The sequence below is a fragment of the Phoenix dactylifera genome, unplaced genomic scaffold (assembly GCF_009389715.1).
Source record: "Phoenix dactylifera cultivar Barhee BC4 unplaced genomic scaffold, palm_55x_up_171113_PBpolish2nd_filt_p 001192F, whole genome shotgun sequence".
Taxonomy (NCBI): Eukaryota; Viridiplantae; Streptophyta; class Magnoliopsida; order Arecales; family Arecaceae; genus Phoenix; species Phoenix dactylifera.
Window position 1 is genome coordinate 56,077 of NW_024068528.1, and position 15,539 is coordinate 71,615.

General features: G+C 42.9%; 1 protein-coding gene across 1 annotated transcript; it reads right to left on the bottom strand.

The window, feature by feature from the left end:
• Positions 1–582: 582 nt before the first annotated feature.
• Positions 583–4,837, bottom strand: LOC120108132. The gene is made up of 2 exons (XM_039121696.1): positions 3,882–4,837; positions 583–2,503 (listed from the first exon to the last, which is right to left on the bottom strand). Exons 1-2 carry the CDS (start codon positions 4,338–4,340, stop codon positions 2,198–2,200), a joined length of 765 nt encoding a protein of 254 aa, XP_038977624.1. The 5' UTR covers positions 4,341–4,837; the 3' UTR covers positions 583–2,197.
• Between the last annotated feature and the right edge of the window lie 10,702 nt (positions 4,838–15,539).

The following is a 15,539-nucleotide window of genomic DNA, read 5'->3' on the forward strand; positions in this document are numbered from 1 at the left end:
AGTTATTTTTTTAAAAAATAATATATTTAAAAAGAAAAATTTGTAAAGAAAATTAAACTAAGAAATTTAATGAAAATGTAATTGAAGTGATATCAGTTTGAGGGAACCTAGGGCAGAAAATTCACCACTAACATCGGAACAAGGGTTATTTGTATTTTAATTTATTCTTGGATTAACATGCAAATTAACTACAAGCCTAATAAGCATTTAAATAAAAATCTCACAAAAATAATTTAGAAACATCCATCTTCGGTTGGCATGAAATGTCTACCCTAAACTAATGTGGCAGGACACTGCATCTTCCCTAAGCATGGGTGATCTTTTATTAACTTAGTGATCATGAAGAACAGTTGTATAAATGTCATATTTAAAATCACAGAAATTAAATATAAGATAAAAGAGGATATTCATTAAAAACAATAAGTTCATACAACTCTAAGAATATAAAATTAAATACATAAAAACCCGTGTTCCTTTGTTAGGGTTGCATCCGGCCCTAGAGAGGAGATCAGTCTTCCATGGAGTCGTGGGCGATAGCAGCAGTGGCACAGCAGCGGGCTCCCATTTCTTCTTTTCTTCCTCCCTTCCCTAGATCTCTCCTTCCTTCTCTAGCAATTCATTATTTTTTTTCTTTTGAGAAGGCATTCTCAAAAAGACCCAAACTTCTCTCCCTTCTCTGTTTCCCATGGGACTCCGCCTCCGAAGAGCTGGTTCGGAAGGAGGGGAACTCATCCTTTTATAAGCTCCGCATCCCCTCTATTTCATCCTGTGGATATGGTCTTCCGGATGGGAAGATAAAGATGGCTGAAGATGATGATCCACGAGAGGTTGATCCACGGCTGCTGCTGGCTGTGATTCACGTGAAGCTCGGAATGGTTGAAGCAGAACTGGGAAGATCGCGTGGAAGATGCGGAAGCATGGGAAGCTTCATCACGGATGGTTGCTGGCCGAGTTTATCCTTGTGAACGGTGGGATGTTTGACTTGCGGAGGCAGTGGGATAGGAATGAATCATGAACGGGATGGGAAGTGTTCTCAGAATCTGGATGGATCAAAAACCAATCCGAACTGATGTTGAAGATCTGCTGGGAGTTTGGATGAACTTGTTCGCAGATGATTCAGGAGGATGAGGATGAATACGGAGACGTGGAAGCTAGGGAGATATTTGCGGATGGAGTGGACCATGGTCGCTGAGACTTTGCTCTGTTTTTGGACACAGGGGATCCCATGCGAATGTGGAGCAAGGGAGATGATTTGTGAGAAGAAATCTGGAACGATGGGGCGGTAATCTTTGAGTTCGGTTAAGGAAGAGATGCTCACTGGCTGGGAAGAAGTTGTTCCGAAACAGGGGAGCTAGGAACGGAATGGGATGAAGATGGAGGAGTAGTCTGTTTTGCTAAGCTGAGGAGCTTGATCTGCGGATGCGACGTGGGCGATGCTCACGGATGGGATTTGAGATGATCCGGAAGCATAGGAGATGAAGATGAATCGCGGGCTGGGATGCAATCCGTGGGATAAGGATGCTGGGAACAAACGTGTGAGCTGGGAGATTATTCAGAAGAAAGGGAACTCATCATGAAGCTCGGGATGTTCACGGAGATGCTGCTTGATCCGATCCACGGCAGCTGGTATGAACTTGGACGTTGGGAGATTAAGCCGGAAGAGATCTTTGGGTGACGATTGGCTTGGTTCGAAAGAGGGAAGAGAGATACGGCTGTGATGTGGAGCAATGTATGCGGATGGGAAGGAAGCAGAGGAGGCTGTGAACGGTGGATAAGAACTGAAGTTGGTTGGGAGATGATAGGATGTTATCCGGAGGGATATTGGCTCATGGAAAGAAGGAAATGGCTGGGAGATGATGAGGTTTCGGATGCTGAACCGGACGCGTGGGAAGATGAGCTGGGACATTGAAGAGGATGTGAGGATGGCTGCTGGGACGTTGGGATAAGGTTGATTGCAAGAACAGGGGAGATACCGTGTGAGATTTCTCATGTGGATGGTTGAATCAGGCATATCCGAACATGAACGGGATGAAGGGAATTCGGATAAGGAATACCCGGATATGCTGGGAGGAATCCGGGATGATGGAGTTGGGATGAGGATGCAGATGGGCTTTGTTTGGTAAGAAAACGTGGGAGGGATGATTTGCTTGGCATGCATCGCGGGAGAAGCTGACTTGGTTTTGTGGGACACGGGATGCTATCCTGGCTGGCAGCGGGATATGGATGAAACGAATCCGAAAGAAGATGAAGTTGCTGGGATTTTGTGGAAGTCTTTGTAAGGTGCTTGGATGCGGAACAGGGGTTGTGTTTGGGTGTGGGAAGATGTTGTGTGACGAAGGGAATGGGCGCCTGGGACTTGGATTTGATCATGGGATGAAGATGAATTGCGGATGCCGGGGATGCCGTGAGTTGGTTTAAGTCCGCGAGGGGGCGTGGTGCTTGCTCTGTTCTTTGGACATGGGAGGGGAAGTGTCGTGGACACGGGTTCAGCTGTAAACGCGGCCTGCACACATTAGTTCAGACATTATCTTAATTAGTTCGACTTGACCTACACATATTAGACTAGACCAGTAAAATCAAGCAAACTCGAATTATTTCTAATAATTTATTAAAATGCAATGATATAGGAGATTGAATTTTCTTATGTTTAAATTTAAAATATATGCGTAAAAATAATGATAAGTGCTATAAATAAGATATTAATTTATGTATTATTTAGCACTTATCAGCCACTTCTGAATGGCACGAACTTTCTCCGGATCCGCTGCAACATCTTGATCTGAAATTATGAAACCAAGGAATGGTACTTGTGATTCAGCAAAGAAGCACTTCTTTAGGTTAACATAAAGTTTTTCTGATCGAAGTGTAAGAAGCACTCAGCGAAGATGTTGCTGATGCTCCACACGGCTACGACTGAAAATCAAAATGTCATCAAAATAAACAACCACAAAGCGCCCAATGTACGGTTTCAGCACTTGATTCATAACCCGCATGAAAGTACTTGGCGCATTGGAGAGACCAAACGGCATAACCATCCATTCATAGAGGCCATCCTTGGTCTTAAATGCCATCTTCCACTCATCCCCAAGTCTGATTCTGATCTGGTGGTAGCCACTTCGAAGGTCCAACTTGGAGAAGATGGTGGCTCCATGCAACAAATCCAACATGTCGTCAAGTCGCGGGATCGAAAAACGGTACTTCACTGTAATCTTGTTGATTGCTCTGCTGTCCACGCACATCCTCCATGAACCATCCTTCTTGGGTGTAAGTAGAGCCGGGACGGCACATGGACTGAGGCTCTCTCGGATGAATCCCTTGTCCAAAAGTTCTTGGACTTGGTAGTGAAGCTCCTCATGTTCCCTCGGATTTAGCCGGTATGCGGGAAGATTCGGTAAACTTGAACCGGGCACCAAATCTATGGCATGTTGGATGTCCCGCATCGATGGAAGTTCCTTGGGAAGGTCCTTAGGGGTTACATCAGAAAAATCATCCAATATAGACTTGAAATCAAGAGGAACAACTTCTGAAATTTCAGCCCCAACTTCTCTAGACACTAGTGCATACATGACTCCAATCTCTCGGCTACAAGCTTCAAACTTTCTTATGGTTAAAACCCGTTGGATTATCAGATTTTCAGAGGTAAAATCAGTGATCCGAAGGGGCTTTAACATAACTCTTTTGTTGGCACAATATAGAGAATAACAATTGGATCGACTATCATACTCGACACTACAATCATACAACCAAGGTCTTCCTAAAAGATGGCACGCTTTCATGGGCAGAACATCGCACCATACTTCATCTCGGAAGTTCTTACCAAGTGAAAAACTGATCAAGCATCTTTGTTTAACAGGGATGGAGGAGTCTTCGATCCAACTTACCCGATACGGCTTTGGATGCGGTACCGGTTTCAGATTCAGCTTTTTCAGCACTTCTTCAGAAATGATGCTCATGCAGCTTCCATTGTCAATGATGAGGTTTAGAGATTTGTTGGCATGCTTGACGCGAGTGTGGAAGATATTGATGCACCTCCAATCTTCCTCCACGTTCTCCTCCTGCTTGCAACCCGTAAGACCCCGCCGCACGACGCACACAGGTAGATCTGAAGCTTCTAGTTCCACCGCAGGGACTTCTTCATCATGTTCTTCGTTCCCTTCATTTTTCTCTTCATCAGTGGACTGAGAGGGAGGAGTGACTTCAGAGGGTCCTATGATCTCATCCTCTTCACATACCAATGCAAATCGTTGGTCTCGGGTAGGACAAACAACGGCAAAATGGCCTCGCCCGCCGCACTTGTAGCATTCAACAGGATTCTTCCCTTGCGGTGTGGATTGTGGCATAGGACCTTTACCCTTTTCATTAGCCCTTGGAGCACCCCTTTCCTGATATGTGCTTCTATTTACAGAGGTTTCAGATATGAAAGCAGGGGCGTTACCTCGAGGAAATGGAACTCCTCGGTTGGTGCTGCGCTCGAAAAATCTTCGTGCAACCGGTGCTTGCGCAGGGCGTCTTTGTCGTAGCTGCGATTCAACTCGAATGGCGAGTTGGTATGCCTCCTATAGGCTGAAGATGCGCGTCGTCATTAGCTCCCTCTTGATGTCATCCCTCAGCCCGGATCGGTACCGAGTTAGGGACTGTCGATCCGTCTCCGTGAGGTTGCTGCGGATCATCAACTCATGGAATCGGGCTGTATACTCCTCTACGGAAGAGCTCCCTTGACGAAGTTTCAGAAGTTCTTCGAAGAGTGTCTCCTCATAATCAAGAGGAAGAAATTTTTCCTTCAAACGAAGTTTCATCTCTTCCCAATCATTGATAGGGGGCTGTCGGAGTCGATGAAGCTTCTCTTCAACGCTATGCCACCATATGCGTGCTTGGCCCTTGAGCTTCATCTTCACGAATCGCACCTTGGTTTCATTGGGCATGCTGAACCATTCGAAGTAGTCTTCGAGAGACATCAACCAATCCTGGAAGTAGGTTGGGTCCATGCTTCCGCTGTAATCAACAACTTCTACACGAACCCGCTTCATGACATCGTCGAGATCATTGCGCTCCTGCTGATTTTGATGAACATAGGGGTTTCTGAAATTATTCCCCATATGAGGAATGTTTGGAGGGGGCATCCGCTGATCCCTAGGTGGCCTATGGGGTGATAGACCCCCAGGGGAGAATGCTTCAACATCGGGGTCTCCTCCAAATGGCACTTCTGAATTTTCAGGTTGCGCGGGGATAGCATGTTCATCTTCAAGATTGTTTGGCTCGGGGAAGAGACGATCCCAAACAACTTCCACCTTCTGATTCAAGGCCGCGACTTGCCGGATGAGCTCGGCCATCATCTTAGCACGTTGTCGTTCATTGTTGTAGGGGCGACCACTTCTGGTACTCATGGCGATAAGGATTCGCTCTGATACCAATTGACGCAATTGGGATGGGCTGCAGAATTTTTATTCTTTGATGATGGCTGAATTTTTTTTTTTCTCTAAGCAATGGCAATGGAGGCTAGGGTTCTTTGTGGTGGAAGGAAGGAGGAAGAAGATGGGTTGCTGGATGGCGAGATTAGGTTCAAGGAGGGTCAGCCAATGGACCAAAATTAGGCACCAAGTTTAGTGGGCAGCTGAAATTGGTTGGTTCATTTGCATGTAGGCTGAAATGGGTTTAATTAGACTTTGAATTGCCTTGGACCCAAGGGGAGGACGTGAGAGGGTAATGGGCGTGAGGAAATTGCTGGTGGATGAGGTGGCAAGCAAGGATGGCGCACACAAAGGGTGGAGGCGTGAGGAGAAAGAGAATGGATAAGGATAAGGTTGAGTTAGTTAGGGAAATCTCATCCAAAACCAACCCAATTTCAAATGGCGTGAAGGGGAGGCGTCCCACCTTCCCTCAGCCCCTTTGGCATCGCACCAGCAAGAGGAGTAGCCTCTCTTCACGCAAACAAATCATAATTTTGAAATCCAAAATAAACTAACTTCATTCATCATACCCTCCTTTATATAGAAGAAAAGGTTGGCAAAGGATAAGGATAAGGACTACACAGAATTTTAAATTGGACTCCTAATTATATGTGGACTCAATTCAAAATTTAAATTTTCTAATTGACCAATCAAAGGCCTTGACACCTAAGCCTAGACACCTAAGATCCATATCTATGGCGTGTGGATTGAAACCCATCAAAAGGAATTCAGCCGCATGCCATGAATATTTATCTAGGTGGAACTCCTTCTCGGGTACCAACATCAGCATGAAGTTCGGGAGACTTCTCAAATGTCATCTGATATCCAAATGTCATGTTCTTATAGTCATTGGAAAGCTACGGATGTCTACTTTCCAAAAAAATTTGAATCAACTTAATCAGACTTTTGTAGCTCCTGAAATATTCAAAATACCACATGATGTTCAATCTATCATGGATTTCAACTGGATCTGAACTCTGAATTTCTTCCACATGTGAGAGGTCTTCATGGTTGAACTTCTCTTTATTTTAATATGTGACCACTTCTAATTAGCCATGGACCCATTCATGCCTTGGACTCAATCTAATTGACACTGAAGAGGCTAACCCATTGTGAATCAAATCACTTATTGCAGGGACTCAATCAAATTTCAGCTTGGACTCAACTATTCTTGGACTCAAATTCTCTTCACCCGTCACCCAATGTCTCACGCCATTAGAATGAGGGTGGTGCTCCTGCATCAATGTTGTGTTGGAGAGTAGAACTCACTTGCTCAGTTAGGAAGACCTTTTTAGGCACATGTGTCCTAGATTTTCACTTTTGAGTACAAAGGTCTTTGAGAAATTTGGCATAGGAGGAAACTTGTCTAATAGCATCAAGAAGCGGGAGGTTGATTTTGACTTGTTTGAAAACCTCCATCATCTCCTCTAGTGAAGTTCCCTTTTTGCCAAAGGGAGAGGGTGAATTAAGTGCTTCACGAAATGGGACTTTTGGAATGTAAGTTTTGGCAGAAGGTGGACTAACTGAGGAAGAAGAAGGTTTTGGATTTTCATATGATACATTTCTCTCCTCCTCTTTACCTTCCTTATTCTTACCCTCCCCAATCTTATTGTCTACTACACGTCCACTCCTTAGGGTAGTCAGAGCATTGGCTTGTTCATGATGAATTGTATTTAGCTGATTTTCTTGAGCCATGTATTGTCCCCTAGGATTACTCACTGGTTGGCTTGGAAGCTTTCCTTCCTCTCGCTTGTTCAGTGTATTAGCTAGTTGCCCCATTTGGGATTCTAGCTTGGCGATAGATTGTGTGTGAGAGTGCACCAATTATGTAATAGTTTTCAAACCTTGAAGGGAGGTCAACACTTTCTCCTCAAAGGCTGTGTTTCTTTGGGGTGCTGGATGAGGGACATGTTGAAATTATGAATAGTGAGTAGGAGGATGGTTCGGATGAACATTCTGAAACGGTTGAAAATTTTGGAAATAAGGCTGGGAGGTATTAGGAGTCTGCTGCTTCCAAGAAAAGTTTGGATGGTTGCGCCACCCTGGGTTATAAGTGTTAGAAAATGGATCATTACCCAGTCGAGATTGTGCTTGGGCAGCATTAACTTGTTCTTGCACAAATTCTGGGAATTGAGCTGCCGAAGGGCACTCAAAAACAGTATGAGACGGACTAGAACAGAGAGTACACACTTGTGCTTGGGGAATGTTTGGAAGCTGTTCTTTAGATATTAGCTGGTCCAACTTGCGGGATAGTGCATCTACTTTGTCAGATAGACCTATGGACGGGCTAACTTCATATATGGTTCCTTTTCTTTAAGAACTCGGGGGTGCTTGACGAGCAGAGGAGGCATGGTGGAGGAAATTTTCATTGAGGTTTTCAAACAACTGCCATGCCTCATACTCTTAAACATGAAAGTTCCTCCGCATGCGGCATCGATCATCTGACGGTTTCGTTCAGTCAATCCGTCATAGAAACATTGCACTAGTTGCCATTTGGGTATTTGATGATGCGAGCATTTTCGGAGTAAGTCTCTAAATTTTTCCCAAGTTTCATGAAATTCTTCCCCATCAGATCGGGAGAAGCTCGTGATAGCACGCCTAAATTGGTTCGTTCTTCCTATTGGAAAATATTTTTTCAGAAATTCATGTTGCATTTGAGCCCAAGAGAGAATAGAATTGGCTTCTAATGAATGGAGCCATTGTTTAGCTCTATCCTTAAGGAAAAAAGAAAACAGCCTAAGTTTCAGAGCATCATCAGTGAAGTTCTGAATTTTGACAGTAGTGCAGACCTCAAGGAACTCATCCAAATATTTGTATGGGTCTTCATTGTTGAGTCCATAAAAAGAGGGAAGCATTTGGATGATACTAGACTTAATTTCAAACTGCACAGCAGCAGTGGTATCAGGAAGTCGAATAAAAGATGGTGAGGTATAAATGGAAGGAGTGAAGTACTCCTTTAGCAGTTTGGGTTGCTCTTCAGCCATCTCGACAAGTGGTGTAGATCCTATGGTTCTATAGGTGTGGATTTCAGCTCGAAGGGCCCTAATAGAACACTCTATTTCAGAATCAAAAGGTACTAATTCAGAAGATCTGGAACGACACCCTAGCATACACTAATGCTTTTCTAATCAGTCAAGTGCGGTCAAGCATGCATTAAAAGAAAAACACATCAATTCCTTATGTTTGCCCTAAAATCACTCGACAGCTCCTAACTAGTTTGAAGAGGGCACCTAAGCCTCCAATCCGGTCTAATGACTGAGTTGACCAGGTAAGCTCCCAGGTAAGTAGGGGGGTCACGATGCGTTGCAAAGGTCCCACTTAAAAACCACTTACCTCGAACAGATGAACTATCTCCCTTATAGGGACAAAGCTTGCCTAGACATCAACTGAGCCACAGAGCGAAATTGGTGCAAATTTCGGTGATCTTCATCCTATTGAGCTCGAATGTCCCTAGGGGTCAACGACTAATTGATTTTAATTAAAATGATAGCTATGTGAGAATTGATTCACCTAATTTGGGCAAGAATCTGGTGATGAAATCCAGTTCTTATCTTGTTGGGATGATTGCCCTTACTATGTGCGGATTAATTGGTGTATGTGTATCAACCATGCATTTACACTTTTACTGAAATTAAAATCAAACAATCACCGCAAAATTTTAGGCAAATTGGGAATCAATTTAAATAAGAAAGGTTCAGATGTTACCAAAGGAAATTTTTTCAGTAATTTTTTTTTAAAAGCAAACCTTTACAGCATTCCTTTTCCAGCAGTTCCCTTTTTGATTGTTCCAGACTTTCTCTTCGATTCCTGATCAAATAGAAATCAAAAATTAGTAAGAGAGAGAAAGGAGATAAGAAAAGTAACAAAAATAGAAAATATTTTTATTTTATTTTAAATATATATTTTTTTTTGAAAGTTTTTTTTTATGAAAAGAAAAACAACTATGCTATCAATCCCCGGCAACGGCGCCAAAAATTGATAGCCAACTTTAAGGACCACGCAATAGCACGTATCTGGTAGGATAATGATTACGGGTATCGATCCACAGGGATTGGGGTACAGTTGTTTTCTTAAAAATAAAAATATTTAAAAGGAAGAGTTTGTGAAGAAAATTAAACTAAGGAATTTAATAAAAAATGCAATTAAAATGTTATCAGTTTGAGAAAACCTAGGGCAAGGAATTCACCACTAACATCGAAACCAGGATTAATTGTATTTTAATTTATTCTTGGATTAACATGCAAATTGGATACAAGCCTAATAAGCATTTAAATAAAAATCTCACAAAAGTAATTTAGGAACATCCATCTTCGGTTGGCTTGAAATGTCTACCCTAAACTAATGTGGCAGGACACTGCATCTTCCCTAAGCATGGGTGATCTTCTATTAACTTAGTGATCATGAAGAACAGTTGTATAAACGTCATATTTAAAATCACAGAAATTAAATATGAGATAAAAGAGGATATTCATTAAAAATAATAAGCTCATACAACTCCAAGAATATAAAATTAAATACATAAAATCTGTGTCCCTTTGTTCGGGCTGCATCCGGCCCTAGAGAGGAGATCAGCCTTCCATGCAGTGGTAGATGGCAGCAGCAGCACAGCAGCGGGCTTCCATTTCTTCCTTTTCTTCCTTCGGCGACTCCCCTCTTATCACTTCATTTCTTTTTCATTTCTTTTTCTTGATCCAGAACGCTGGGAGATCGTGATGAAGAGGAGATGAAGATGCTGGGAACGGAAGATAACTGGGACGTTGAAGACGCTGGATTTGGTGGGAGGTGAAGGTTGGATTCTGAAACAGGGAAAATGCAGGAGATTTGGAAGAAGCTGGAAGTCTTCCATGAATCGCGGACAGGAGGGAAGATGATCTCTGTTTTGGGATGCTGAACGGAATGAAGGGGAGATGAGAGAACCCGTGGATGATGGAATCGTTGCTCAAGAAGTTTGCTGGGGTCAATCCGACGGAAGAGGATGGGTTGGTTCGGAATGAACACCGAGAAACAGGGGATGATGTGGATGAGGCTCACGGCTGACCGTGGGATGCTGGGAAATGATCTGGAAAGGCGTTTGAAGAAGTTGGCTTGGCTCGTGGACGTGGGAGAATGATCCGTGGACGAGGAAGTTTGGATTGAGTGTTTGATTCGAACGGGATGAAGCCAAATCGTGGGATGATTCGGATGGGATGACAGCTCTATTCCTTGGGAGGATGAGCTCGTGAACTTGGGATGAGCTTGATTCGGAAGATGAAGATAAGATCCACGATGCAGGGGAGAGAGAGCTCTTCCGTGATGCTCGGGGGGAAGGAGTGCTGGGATTAGTTCCGAAATAGGGGAAGATGCATTTGGACGTTGGGAGAATGATCCTGAGTTCGGTAGGTGATGAAGATGAGCTCCTAAGATTTGTTTTGCTGAGGGGAGATCTCAGATGCATGGGATTGAGCTTTCCAACGGCTCTGTTCCTTGGACGTGGAGGTTCGGTTTTGGCTGGGAGGAGTGGATGATTTTGTTCGTGGGTCACGGGAGGATGAAGCCGAGGGAACTGGGGAGCAGGGGATCTTTGGATAAGGCTTGGATTCGTGAGCTGAGAAGAAGTCGGAAGAAGATGAACCTGTTCTTTGGACATAGGAAAAACAATGGGTTTGAGAGGCATGGAGTTGGGTGATGCAAGATGAATGGCTGAGATGGGATGAGGCTTTGGGATCCGTGCAACTAAGATAGTATGCTTTGAGATCTGAGAAACAAATAATTGAAGGGATTTTATTGTTTTTGAGATTAAAATTGGATCATGTGAAAAAAAAGTTGGAACGAGTGGGGAGAAAATTAGGTGACTAAATCAGAGGGTCTTGATTTGCGGGGTGCATGCGATTTGGGTTCAGAGATCATCCTAAATCAATTCGGCTTGACCTACATCCATTAGACTCAACCAATAATAGTAATAAAAAGAATCAAACTTGAATAATTTATTTAAAATGAAATGATGAAGGAAAACATATTTTTTTAGTTAAATTTATAAAATATGTGAATGAAAATAATGATAAGTGCTATGAATAAGATATTAGTTTATGCATTATTTAGCACTTATCAGTTAGGATTGAAGAGTTCAATTGAGTCATGGTTCATTCAAGTTCTAATTGGATTAGGACTAGCATAGATTGAACCCAATTGATTCATGATTTGGTTAAACCCTAATTGGATTAGGACTAAACCAAATAGGGGCATCCTAATCCTCCTTAGGGAAACACAAGAAGGAGGGGCTCACACCCCTCCTCCTTTTCTTCCTTGGTGCGGCAACACAAGAGGGGCCGACGCCCCTCTTGGTAAAATATCAAGGGCTCCTAAATTGTAGGAGCCCTAGATGCTTTTAAAAGGAGGTGAGGGGCGGCGCCCTAGTGCATTGAAGTCCTCCTCTTTTCAGCCGTGGCCTCCTCCTCCTCCTTGGTTTTCAGCCGCAAGCAAGGGAAGCAAAAAGGAAGTGTTGGCGGCCCTATTCCTCCCTCCTTCTTGGTTCCAACGCATGCAAGGGAAAGAGGCTGCAAGGCTTGGTGTTCTTCTTCCTTGAGTTCTCCTTCTTCATCCTCCTCTCTTTGGCATTCAAGGGTTGAACAAAAGGGAGGAGATCAGCCATCAAAACCAATCTCTGCAAGGGAGCTAGCACCCCGGGGAGATTGAAGCGTTTGGATCGACCTATTGCTTCGTGTGGATACCCGTAGAGGCCGGACGCGTGTGCGGCTTTAAGCGAGCCTTCTTCCAAAACCACGATCATCAGTTTGCGGTGATCATCTATCCGCACAAGGTGAAGATCTGATCTTCCTAATGTTTAAAATATTTTTAATCATTATCTATCTACGAACGATTTTTGAACAACGTTCATGCGATGAACGTCGATCCCGCGCATGCCTCTTCCGCTGCATCTGAATTTTAAAAAAAAATTTCTGCGGCATGGGCGGGTTCCAACAGTAGTATCAGAGCCTAGGCATCGTAGATTAAGGTAAGGATTAATTATTAATAGGCATCTTAGATCTGAAATTTAAAAGGTTATGCATGCTGAAAATTTTCTGCATGCAGATTTTTCAGGATTGCTGATTTTCGCATGCTGATTTTTATGTGATAAATTGATGATTCTAATTGCATTGTTAATGGGATTACAAAGTTTAGAATCATGATTAGCATGATCAGCAACCTATGTCATAACATAATCAATTAGGTTTCAGATCTGAAAAGTATAATTGCTGCATATGGTGATGATCATAGGATTCAAACCCTTTTGGTATCAAATGTAATGACCTGCGATGTGATCTGCGATGTCATGTAATTTTTCAGATGCTTGCAATGCATCTTATTTGATGTTTTGAGAGGCCTGCGTGCCTACTAAAAGAGGATGTAATTTATTATTATTTTTATTTTATATCTGGTTGTATTTCTGTGATGTGATGTACGTCAACGATCAAGTCGAAGACAGTGCATGAGATAAACGGCGATCTGAGCGGTTGATGGGATTGGATCAAGAGTTGATCAAGGATCGAATCAAGGAGGCTAGGAACCAATTCAAGAGTTGAGACCAGTTGATCGATTGACGTGCATGTGCTTGTAATATGACCTAATTAGAATCCATGATCATCACCTATTTAAAGTTTAGCTTTATTTATTGATGCGATTATAACTGCCTACGTTGTGCCGTTTACATGTGATGTGAATAAAAGCGGGGTAGATAGGTTTACATGTGATGTAGCAAACCCAATGAGACCTTAACTAAAACCTCCTCAATCAAGTCAAGAGTGAACCAACATGAGCAAGTCATATTAGATTAATTGATCTAATTGGTGTCTAGGAAAGCATAAAAGGTGGTTACTTAATTAGGACCTTACTCTCTGAGTAAGGGGAGCCTCCCACCTGCTTACCTGGCCAATTGTTCGATTACCTCTTATGAAGAGCTCAAGTTGCAAACACTAAAATCTGATTAACCGATATTAAGTCCATAGGTCTTCCACCGTAGTAGAGTTGCTAAGGTCTTTCTGATGTTAACTTGTCTCGGCTGGACACAGGGGGCAAGTTGCATCGGAGGGCTGAACCTCTTTATAGACATATGATGTTGTAGGGATAAAGATGGGGTTGGGCACCAATAACTGTTAGGTGAGGACCCAATGACAACTTTATTTCTTCGGTTATAAGGTGGGTCTGACTTAACTAAGGAGTGGGACCAATAACTGTTAGGTGAGGTCTTTATGACTTAGAGACCAAGTAGCACTGCAACATGCTTGAGAAGCATTGTACAAGAGTTGTACACTCATCCATTTATGTGTCACCAATAATTGTTAGGTGAGGTGGCATGTAAATCGGTGGGACCGCAGTACCCACTAGAAACCCTAGTCATGTAGAATTTTCGTTTTCCTACCAGAGGAATGTGAGGAATTCGTGAAAATAGTGGGAGGTACATTTGTTCTAAAAGACCCTAGAACAGATCAGAAATAAGTACAAAAGTCTAACTAGAATCTTTACTCTCTGCAGATCATAATGTTAGCCTCAAACCCTTTGATCCGTATTCTTGAGACCCACGGACTGACCGGTACCAATTACAGAGACTGGCTTAGAAATCTTAAAATTATTCTGAGTTGTGAGAAAATAGGCTATGTGCTCGACAATGATATCCCCACATTACCAGCACGTCCGACCACTGATCAGCATGCGACGCATGAAAAGTGGACAGACGATAACATTAGGGTCAAGTGCTATATCATGGCATCCATGTCCAATGAACTCCAATGTCAGCATTAAAATATAAAGACTGCTAGGGACATACTGGCACACCTGCAAAAGTTGTATGGTGAGCAAAGTCGCACAGCTCGTTTTGAAGTGTCCAAGAGGCTCTTCAAAGCAAAGATGCGCGAGGGGCAGTCTGTCCATGATCGCGGTCTGACTATGATCAAGGACCTAGAGGAGCTTGAGAAGCTTGGTATGAACATGCACAAGGAATTGCAAGTAGATCTGATCCTTCAATCCCTTCCTGATTCATTTGGACATTTATAATAAACTACCATATGAATAAGATTGAATGCACTAAGACTGAACTGTTAAACATGTTGGTAACTGCTGAGGGAGCCTTGAAAGGTTCAAGGGGCAATGTCCTTACTGCTGAGTGGACTTCTGGTTCCAAGAGAAAGTCTACTTGGAAGAAAAAGAAGCCTGCAAAGAAGCAAAAGAAAGACAAGAAGTCAAAGAAGGAAGTTCAAAAGAAAAAGGCTAATGACAAAGAAAAATGTTTCCACTGCAATGTCGACGGCCACTGGAAGAGGAACTGTCCTTCATATCTCGAGAGCCTGAATAACAAGAAGGCTGACACACCTTCAGAAGGTATAGACTTGCTCGTTATTGAAACTAATCTAACGGTTTCTTCTACTTCTAGTTGGGTTATAGATTCTGGTTCTAGTGCTCACTTGTGCACTACTATGCAGGGTCTAAAGAAAAGTAGAAGGCTGGCGGAAGGTGCGGTAACCCTTCGGGTTGGCAACGGGGCAAAAGTTGCTGCTGTGGCTGTGGGCACCTACCCTCTGCGACTACCGTCTGGTTTTAGTTTATTACTTAGAGACTGTTATTATGTACCTGTCGCTAGCAGAAATTTGATTTCTGTTTCATGTTTAGCACAGGAAGGTCATATTTTTACATTTGACAAAGACTGCTGTTCTATTTATTTCAGAAATAAAATAGTCGCACGTGGTTTTATGATTGACAGTCTCTATCATTTGCATATGGATGTATCTGTAAATGTGTCTGAGCAAGAAGTGAGTGCCAAAGGATCCAAGAGATCCAGGGATGAGATAAACCACAAGTATTTATGGCACCTTAGGCTTGGCCATATTGGAGAGGACAGAATGAACAAAATGGATAAAGATGGGCTTCTCGGCTCATTGACTTCCGAATCATATCCAGTTTGCGAGTCCTGTCTTCAAGGAAAAATGGCTAGATTGCCCTTTGCAGGACATGAGGAGAGGACCACTGAAATACTTACCCTAGTACACACAGATTTATGTGGCCCATTCGATGTGCAATCCAGGGGACGTTATTCATACTTCATTACCTTTACCGATGATTATT